The 10,912-nt window shown below is 33.3% G+C and overlaps 1 protein-coding gene across 1 annotated transcript; it reads right to left on the minus strand.

The window, feature by feature from the left end:
- Positions 1 to 217: 217 nt before the first annotated feature.
- Positions 218 to 9,842, minus strand: LOC111908654 (disease resistance protein Roq1). Its single transcript, XM_052766420.1, has 6 exons — positions 9,686 to 9,842; positions 6,763 to 7,317; positions 5,256 to 6,363; positions 4,908 to 5,114; positions 952 to 1,806; positions 218 to 868 (listed from the first exon to the last, which is right to left on the minus strand). Exons 2-6 carry the CDS (start codon positions 7,251 to 7,253, stop codon positions 218 to 220), a joined length of 3,312 nt encoding a protein of 1,103 aa, XP_052622380.1. The 5' UTR covers positions 7,254 to 7,317; positions 9,686 to 9,842.
- Positions 9,843 to 10,912: the final 1,070 nt, after the last annotated feature.

The following is a 10,912-nucleotide window of genomic DNA, read 5'->3' on the forward strand; positions in this document are numbered from 1 at the left end:
CGGAAACATTGCTACAGTATTTGTTACGGAAAAATTACTACGAAATTTGCTACGAATGTGCTATGGAACTCAAATTGCAACGAAATAGATGTCGTAGTAACAGACATAGCAAAATTGCTATGGAATTATAATTCCGTAGCTAAAAATTTTGCTACAAGAAATATAGCTACGGAGTCTAATTGAAAATGTGTTTAACGAATTCCATAGTTATTCACCTTTAGCTACGGAATTTCATCTTTTGGCTACGGAATCTTTCCCTAGCTAAATAGAATTTTTCTTCCGGTGTAACACTGATATGTGTGTAGTAAGGCTGCCATAAGATCTCAACGGAAGACTTTGAATCATGTTGTCGGATTGTAAATGTGTTTGAACCATCTTCATTTTCCTTGTCCCAAAATAATTCCGAGCAATCTGTTGTTTTCACCTCATCCCCTTTACTTCCCCAAGGAACAAGCTCACCTCCAATATAACTGTTAGCTGCTAAACCACTCAGATGCCCTCTGTCTATGGAAAATGATATCATATTGTATGAAGAATTCAACAATGCTGTGTGCCTCAGTGAACTAAAGGAAACATATCCTATGATTGACCCACTTCCATCATATTTTGGATCTGCTGGTGCTTCACTAGACCCTTGCCAAAGCACGGAGAGAATATCTTCATCCACCTCCTGCCTGATGATTATATTTATTTGCGGATGTCTTGCTCTGGTAACAATGCATATTAAGAACCCACAAAAGTCTTTGTACCAATCATATGGAAGATGCAATGTAAATTTTGTCCCTTTAAACAGCCTACCAACATACCCCCTTGGAATCATCTGATATCCAAGATTGACACTGATAAAGTGATCTTCAAGAGCATTTCCCTGCCATGGAAAACACGTTCAATTATTCTGCTTTTTGGGTTTTATATAAAGAGTGAAATTCCAAACGTAAAGGTAAAGTAAACCTGGAGCATGGAGTCTAGTAATATGTCACCAACAAGTGGACCAAGTTTGTTGCCCCCACACAATGAGACTTTCCACAACCACTTACAGTTTGAAATATCTCCGAAGCTTTCAAGTGAGAAACAATAATCCGCTATAACAACAGCTATACTTGATGGCAGCTCCCACAATTCTACAAGTAATTGGCACCATGACACGTCTAGCCATTTGAGCTGAGGAAGTCGCCATCGACTAAAATTTAATCTTGAAAACTTATTTCCTCTTAGATTGAGTTCTTCCAAGTTGGGAAACTCCCAAACAGCAGAGTCAATGTCTTTATCTCTCAGATTGCAGTACCGGAGATTTAACTTTCTTAACCCTCTGGGAAGAAACCGTAACACTGTATTGTTGTTGCGAGGTAAACAAGGCTCCTCTAAACAACATTCTTCTACATCAATCAGGTCCTCTACTGGGTTTCTAATTTTTGTGTCACCACACGTCCAACAAGTAACAACAAAGTTTGAAGAATACTTTTTGTAGGATGCAACTTCTTTCCCATTAATATTCGAATGAAGATGCAGTAAACCGTTCTTTTTCTGTTGGATCCCTGAGAGATTAAAAAGTTCGGGGCAATTTGATAATAAAAGGGTCTCGAGTTTCTTTAGTTGCTTAATCGGTGGAAATATCTTAAGACCAGAACAAAATTCTATAGACAGGAAAATGAGCCTTTCCAAGTTTCCGATCGATGGATGAATCTCTTTTAAACTCTCGCATCTACGAAGAATGAGTCTTTCAAGATTTGGAATTCTATCAAAATCTGGTGTCATGATTAGGTTCTTCAATCTAACAAGTTCCAAGATCTTCAGATTTGGAAGATGCTGTTCCATACAAGTGCAAACAAGTCAAAGTATATCAAGGTAATAAGAGCTTAAAGTAAATTAAAAAATATATACATGTGAAACAAGCCAAAACATATGAAATATATACTAAAAAAATTATACTATTTGCAAAAGTTTGGGCTACGGCCAGCCCCTATTAAAAATGGGTACTGATTCATACACAACAAAAAATTTCCATACAAAAACATTCGACAACTCCATAAAACATAAATTGTTGTGTATGGAGAAAAATTGTTGTGTGCGAATCACTTCCCATTAAAAATATATAAAACTGGGACTAAAACATTAGACAAGCTATTTATTTGGTTTCACCCGAAAATAAAAGAACAACGCAATCCAAATAAACAGTTTAACAAATGAACTGGACAGGTTAAAGTTTACCTGAATCGTGAACACCTCTAACTTGACAAAGGGAGATTCCTACCTTACATGATGTGGATCTTTTTTTAACAAGCCTTTGATATGTTTTGGTCGTGGTTATCACCACCACAAATGAAGAGGGTTATCTTTTATATTTAATTAAGATTAGTATTTCCTTAATAGTTGCAATTTAATTTTGGTAAGTAGGGTTCGACAAACATTATAAGTATGACGGAATTGAAGAATCGATTGTCGGAACGCTTCCAACCATCTAATGACGAAACTATGATACAACTGGTCGTATCGGTCATGTTTATCAGCGCTCAAATAAAGAGGGTTATATATATATATATATATATATATATATATATATATATATATATATATATATATATATATATATATATATATACATAAGTGAATATAGCTAACAACCTTATATAAGCTTAAGTACCTAACCACATCATACTACGTAATTTTGTATCATATTTGCATTGTAATCGTCCAAAGTTCTTAAAATTCAACCTCATAACTTGATTGCTTCCAAAATCTTTGGACTTTCACCATTATCTTCCTTCAAATGACGTCTTTCTATCGGAGACCCCCTGGTGGGTTTCATATACTACCGTTACAAATCAAATAGTGTAGGAGGAATATAATGGTGAATGTCTGAAAATCTTGGAAGCAAATCAAGTTAAAAGTTGAAGTTTAAGAACCTTAGACGATTGCAATGGAAATATAATGCAAAACAATATACTATAATGTGGTTAGGTACCTAAGCTTATATAAGGTTGTTAGGTATATTCACTTTACCCATATATATATATATATACATATATATATATATATATATATATATATATATATATATATATATATATATATATATATATGGTTAGGTTCATGTGAGACGGCCTAATTTTGTGAGACGGTGAGATGCATTTTTTATTTTTTATTTTTTTTAATTTTTTTTAGTTAGTTCAAGTTCCGAAAATTATAATTAAAAAAAGAATTTTTGGATTTTTCCATTTATTTTCCATTTTAAAATTATTTTTTAGAATATGTCAGTGTAATATTCTATTAGAATATTTCACGTATTTTTCAAAAAAAAATGGAATTTATTTTTATTATTTATTTATTTATTTATTTATTTTTTTAGTTAATTCAAGTTCCGAAAATAATATTTAAAAAAAGAATTTTTAGATTTTTCCATTTATTCTACATTTTAAAATTATTTTTTAGAATATGTCAGTGTAATATTCTATTAGAATATTTTACTTATTTTTCAAAAAAAACGGATTTTATTTTTATTTTTTTTAATTTTTTTTATTTAATTGAAGTTCCAAAAATAATATTTAAAAAAAGAATTTTTGGATTTTTCCATTTATTTTGCATTTTAAAATTATTTTTAGATTTGGTTTCACGATTTCACAAAATTAGAATGGTCTCAATTGAACATGAACCTATATATATATATATATATATATATATATATATATATATATATATATATATATATATATATATATATATATATATATATATATATATATATATATATATATATATATATGGGACGGTTCACTTGAGATTAAAAAAAAAAAGTAAAGATCTTAAGATTCAACCTCAGTCATATATTTCTCATTTGCCACTCTAACGATGTAGCGTACCGACAGCAGCAAGGTATGCCTAACCATAAATGATTATACATATATGTCTATTCACAGACTGAGTAATCATATATGATTATGACAATGGTAGAAGAGGTGGTAGCGACAGAGGTGGCGGGGGTATAAGTGACGAAGGTGATAGTAGTGGGGTCGACTGGTGTCAGAGATGGTGGTAGTGGCGGTTGTGGTGGTGGGGATGGTGTCAGGGGAGAAATGAATGGGTGGCAATATATAATAATTTATGATTATAACAACCTTACCGTGCCGGAAAGCCGGAGGTTTAAAGCGGCAGATGTAAAATATGTGGTTGAGGTTGAATATCAAGATCTCTATTTTATTTTTAATCTTAATGGAACCTCTCTCTCTCTCTCTCTCTCTCTCTCTCTCTCTATATATATATATATATATATATATATATATATATATATATATATATATATATATATATTAAGATTAGTATTTTCTTAATAGTTATCTTTTAATTTTGGTATGTTTTTAATTTTGGTAAGTAGGGCTTGACAAACATTACAATTAGGACCTTAGGATGGTTTTTATGATTATGGAATAAACATTTTGGGTCTTAGACTTTTAGAGACCCCTGTTTGTCGAATTACAGGAACAGTTTTGGTTTTACTTTGTGTCTTATTTCTGATTTGTATCAGCCTTATGTTTAAAATCAGACTGTTTGATTGTTTAACTGTTTAATTGTGCATGGCAGGTGATGTGGAGCTTACAATTCAATCATCACATTTATTCCTCGAGGGATTTAATATTTCTCAGCAAAAAAATAATATAATCCCATATATAACAATTTGGCGTCTATAAAACTAATAAAAATATAACCAGGTTAAAAACCAGAAAACACGATTATAAAATAAAAATAGAGGTTTACTACAAGTATTGCTTAATGACACCAATGACCATTGACATAACTACGTGCTCATAGCCATATAACTACTTATAATTTCCTCTCTGAATTAGGCAAGTCAGGTCTATAATTCTTCATCCACTTTGTTTTAATTTGTTATTTAGATAGAGTATAAGAATTACCTTATAACCCCTCCAAAGTCGTTTCTTCGAGATGTCATCCAATATCAGACAACAAAGGTTCTCTGGTGGAAAGTTAGTAGGAAATGGACTTGCAAGATCACCTCTCCAATCAATCCACCGGAGGTTTTTCAGGTTTGCAACCGAAGGAAGTTCTACTAGATCATGGCTATTGCATTCAAATCTTACTGCTTTAATCATGTCAAGTTCCTGTAATAGATGCAAAATGATATCAGGATTCTAGAACATCTTCCTTCTTCCAAACTATATATATATATATATATATATATATATATATATATATATATATATATATATATATATAACATGCAAAGATAGCTTAATCATTACCTTCGTCGCATCCATAGCACAAATTTTTAGAACATCTTCCTCCTTCCAAATTCTACTATGTTTTTCTGGATTCTCAGGGTGTTCCCCTCTAACAATGTAGCGTCTCATTTCTTGCAACAGATCATGCATATCAAACCTTCCATCTGAAATTGTTATGAGCGCCTTTTCTAACAACACCTTTATGCCTATAACAGGGTAAAAACCACAAGCATCAAGCATTGCCATTATCCTTCCATTTTTATACCGACCTCTGAAGAAGCATGCAATATCAAGAAACAACTCTTTCTCAACCGGTGTAAGTCCATCAAAGCTGATTTTTAGCTTTTCCACAATATTTGTATCTGGGATGTCTTTCAATCTGGCTATTGCACTCCTCCACTCATTAGTGTCTTTTCCACATAGAAAACAACCAAGAACTGTAAGTGCTAATGGGAGTCCACCAGCATAAGAAACCACACTTTTTGAAAGCAGCTCATAATCTTCTTTATGTTTGTGACCACATGGTGCATGCTTGCAAAAGAGCTCCATAGCCTCATCATCGTTTAACAAACTAATATTGTGTATCTCATCTACTCTAGGCGCAGTAGTTGATATTACATGTACATCTCTTGTTGTGATTATTATTCGGCTTCCTTCACCGAACCAATCATGTGATTCAGCTAAAGCTTTTAATTGGTCAAGCTGATTGACATCATCAAGAACAATCAGCACCTTTCTACGGCATAACCTATGTTTTATCATGTGTTTTCCTTCCTCAACTCTCTCTACCTGCACTATCTTCTCTCTCAAAACACCATAAAGAATTTTTTGTTGCAATTCTTCTAACCCTTTCTTACTTGATTCCTCCCGGATATTTTCTAGAAAGCAACAACCATCAAACTTTCTAGATATTTCCTCATAAACAGAAGATGCAAGAGTAGTCTTACCACCACCTCCAACACCCCATATTCCAATAATCCGCACACCACCTGAACCAATTTGTAACTTCAATTTCAAACTTTGCACACGAGACGCTATTCCAATAAGGTTGGCATTTGTGCTTGGACTTACTAGCTGCAACCTCTGTGAAATTTTTTCAACAATTTCTATGATAACCTTTGATTCATGCCTACATGTTGAAATTTGGACATACAACAATAATTAAAACATGCTCATATTACAATAGAGGTAAATTTGCTTTATGCTCCATGCTCCATTAAAATGAAGAAAAGGAGTATTAATCACCCTTTATATTTCTTAGAAGTTGTAAAGTCAATAGCACAAGTAGTTTGTAACTATTTTCTTAGGAAAAGCAAATGATATCAAATAGTTAAAAGTAAAGCAAGATGGGTTTCTTGTTGTAAATTGAAGCAAGGGATTAAATACAGAATTAAAATTAGAATTAGAACTCAATTAAGTCTATAACAGTTCAGGTAGACCAGGATATGCTGGAGTTTTGGTTGAGGTTGCTGCTGATAGAGCACACATGATTTAAGCATAAACAGTGCAGAAAGAGAAAGAAGATTACCCGTTGGCAATGTGCTTTGGTTCCCATCCAGAAATGTTACTTGCATCCACAAATGCTTTTCTCCATGATTCAACCTTGGTTTTGTTCTCCAACTCATGCTTAACAAATGCTTCTCCATATTTTTGTTTCTGTTTTCGAACTTCAGATGGATCAACGCCATAAAATATGGGTATAATTATTTGGCCTCTCGTATCTTTGCATTTCATGATATGTGCAAGTTCATCTAAGCACCATGAAGAATTTGCATAGTTTTCAGAGAATATGATGACGCCAATCTGTGACTCTTCTATAGCCTTCATAAGAGATGGATTGATCAATTCGCCCCGAGGAAGTGTCTCGTCATCTTTGTAAGTGTATATCCCTTTTTGTACAAGAGTTGTGTAGAGATGATCCACAAACGTCTTGCGAGTATCTTCTCCTCTAAAACTTAGGAAAACATCATGATTCCATGATTGAGAAGAAAAGGCCGGAGATGATGATGAAGATGCCATTGGTATGTTGATTTGTTGTGAGAGAATGTATGCAGTTCCAGCACCTCAATGAAACAAACTATGTCTGTAGAGAGAGAGAGAGAGAGAGAGAGAGAGAGAGAGAGATGGGTTTCCAAGAAATTTTCAATTAATGAAAGCTCAAGAAATATCTCACCACTTTACATGTTGACTTGTTGAGATAGCTATAATATATACAAACACACACACACATATGTAGAGAGAGAGAGAGAGAGAGAGATTTGAGTTTCCAAAAGAATTCCAATTTCCCAAAAGCTTTAAAAAAAAAAGATGAATCGAGTTGATTTCAGATTGATGATATGCCAATATAAGCAAGGCACTTTATTTATTATCCACATTAGCAAAAACTTACATTTTATTCACCAAAATTACCCAATTTGTAATCTAAAACCTTATAAGATGATATTTGGCCCAAGTTGTTGTCATTTCATCCTCCACATCATTTTCTAAGTATACAAAACATGATGAGGAATAAAGTTCTACAATTCAAATTATCTTAAAGTTATTAGCATTATTATTGTTGTTATGACTAATAATAAAAGGGTTAGATACTTATTTAGGAAACGATGTTTTAACTTTTTTGGACCTCATGCAACATTGTTAATTTTAATACAAAATAGACAATAAAGTTTCATGTTAGTGCCAAAACATGCGTTATGATCTTCTAAATCGGTTACTTTTAATTTTTTGGCTCGTAAAAGAAATCCACCTCTCTATCTCTCTATCAAGGAAACGGTGCCATAAAAGTGTTCTTAAATTTAGTAGGAGGATTCATGGTGGGGAAACAAATAGTTGGTGGTACTAATTGATAGCGGGGCATCCCATAACTTCACTTTAATGAAATTTTAGTGGAAAAGGAGGGATTAGCAATCTGGGGTACCCTCCAATGGGAGTGGCGAGACGGTAGAAGGCGAAGGCGTGTGTAAATCCATAAAACTTTGGATGAAAGGGATCAAAATGCTAAACGATTTCTTCCCTCGTTGCTCGTTGGCTGCATTGTCATGGTGATTCAATAGTTGGCTTCATTAGGTTCGATTCAAGTAAAATGGAAAACATAGGGAATGAAGTTCGAGTGGAGAAGTGAACATGTAACTTTGAGAGAGAGCACGTCGTTAAGGAGATCCTTGGTCTCATAAAAAAGTTTATGGAGGGACACTATGAAGAAACGATAGTATGTTCTAAGAGATCGGGGGTATTGGACGCATTTGATGAAGTATTTCAAATCCGCAAAGGGTTACCATCCGATCACGGACGTAAACATGGAATTGTATTGAAGGACATAAAAGAACCATTAAATTTCCGTCCGTATTGATATCCTAATTTCAAAAATATGATGTAGAAAGATTAAAAGAAAGGCTGGTAACAGAGTTGTAAGAGGCGGAATGATTAAGTATAGATGGGGCGCTTTCTCGAGCCCATTTTTGCTAGTGAAAAAGAAGGATGGGTTTGGAGATTTTGCATCAATTATCCTTCTTTAAATAAATAGGTTCCCAATACATATAATCGATGGATCATGCATTCATTATTTTCCTTTTGTACCACATCAAATAGATGATAATTGAGGAGGTGGTGACACTTGGTTTAGGCCTGAACAGTGAAAGTGAGTGTCAGTTTCAGCTTTTTTCGGGTTTGTTAGGAGTGCTGAGATGTGTGTGTGTGTATACAGATTAGAGAGGGGACGACCACTTTTTTTGTAAGAAACTTTTGGTGGGAGATAGAGAGTCAACCTCTTGAAAGTTGACAAGTTTTTAGATACAACTATTTTCCTTCTTTTATCCGTTCTTATTCTTTTATCAATTTCTTTCTGCAATTTGCAATCAAATTGTATCAGACTCTTTACCTATATATACCAGCGTCATAATCCAGCATGTTTGTAGTTATCTCTCAATTCCAACAAAGAACATCATCATGTGAATAATAAACAATTTCCTATAACTTAATATCAACTAACGATGCCTAGAGTTTCAATTTGAAACACCGTATCATTCAACATATGTTAACAACAATCTATCATGTGCCTATGGTTTAGGTATTATTTATGTTTTTGAAATAAGACTTGCATCATATCCCAATCAAAAAAAGAGTATCTTCGATCTGATTACAATGTTATGCACTAATGATATAATCCCCAATTATCTGGTGCTTAATCCCTCCAATTACATACCCTTATAACATACAAATCAGCATATTAACTTCACAAATTGTTTAATTTAATCATCTAACAATAGGAATTAAAAACTTCACAACGTTTGACTAATTTGGGCCAAAATACGCTTCTCACAATCCAGATCGACTTTTTTTTTTTTTTAACTCGTTGATAAAGTTTAATTAAAAACTCATATAAATTTCATTAACACTTCAATTTCATTATCGATGACTTAAACTTCATCAAGTTATCAGTTTGAGCAACGTACCTCAAATTCTCAGCAATACCTAGTAGACTCCTTTTCTGCAGTCAACTTATTGGCAAGCTTATACGTACTTCAATTTTCATAGCGTTCTTCCTCTAGTTTCTTTCAGCGTGGATCGATACCTTTCCTCTAGCGTTGACTTCTTTCTCTCAATTCTCTAGATCAGTTATCGAGGGGATTAAATTAATGAGAAAGTAGTTATAATTTCCTTTATGTATTTACTCAAGTTATGGAGTTTCAATATCTAGTCCCTAGATTTCTGTATTCAACGTTCTCGCCTCCAGAACCTTAAATTTTGATAATATATCCTTAGAATTTTGTTTTGCCCTATCTATTATGCTAATTTGTAAATTATTTATCCTTATATATACACCTCCAAATTTCATTATTTACTCCGGCTCCGAATTTTATAAAAACCAGTATAATTTGGAACCTTTTTTATTTAACTAGGAAAATTTTATGTTTTAGTTATCAGTTGAGACTTAATTTGTTTTATATCAAAATTTTATTTTTTTTATATCGTGCTTGATGTAAAATGTAGTTTTGGTTCCTTTTGTTTACCAAAATTCTAAATTTTGATCCCAGTATTGGCTTTTTTGCTATTAATGGTTCAGGATTTTTGGTAACACTAGCACGGCCGTTCCAATAACTTTTCCAAGCATCGTTTGGCATGAAGCTCGTTTATGAACAAACAATGGCGGAGCTTTATAGGGGGGGGGGGGGGGGGGGGGGGGGGCGCTGTGGCCCCCCTTGATTTTTTTGTTATATATAGTCCTTCTACTTTAATTTTGTACATATTAGGCCCAAAAATATACAAATTTTGGCCATGCCCCCCCCCCCCCCCCCCCTGTTCATCGATTTTTATACATATTATACTTTCGCTCCCCCCAAATCAAATGTTGAAGCTCCGCCCCTACAAAAAACAATTGAACATGTATACACATAAAAGAAACTTAAATGAACGAGCATAAATGAAAATAAACGAACAACACAAATGAACGTTTATGAATACAATTAAACGAACGAGACCATTGTTCATGTTCATTCGTTTAACTAAACAAACGATAATTTTTGTTCAAATTATTGTTTGTTTAGTTAAACGAACGAACATGAACAATTGTCCCGTTCGTTTAATTATATTCATAAACATTCATTTGTGTTGTTCGTTTATTTTCATTTATGCTCGTTCATTTAAGTTTCTTTTATGTGCATACATGTTCAATTGTTTTT

Source organism: Lactuca sativa, chromosome 8 (assembly GCF_002870075.4).
Source record: "Lactuca sativa cultivar Salinas chromosome 8, Lsat_Salinas_v11, whole genome shotgun sequence".
In the NCBI taxonomy this organism is placed as follows: domain Eukaryota; kingdom Viridiplantae; phylum Streptophyta; class Magnoliopsida; order Asterales; family Asteraceae; genus Lactuca; species Lactuca sativa.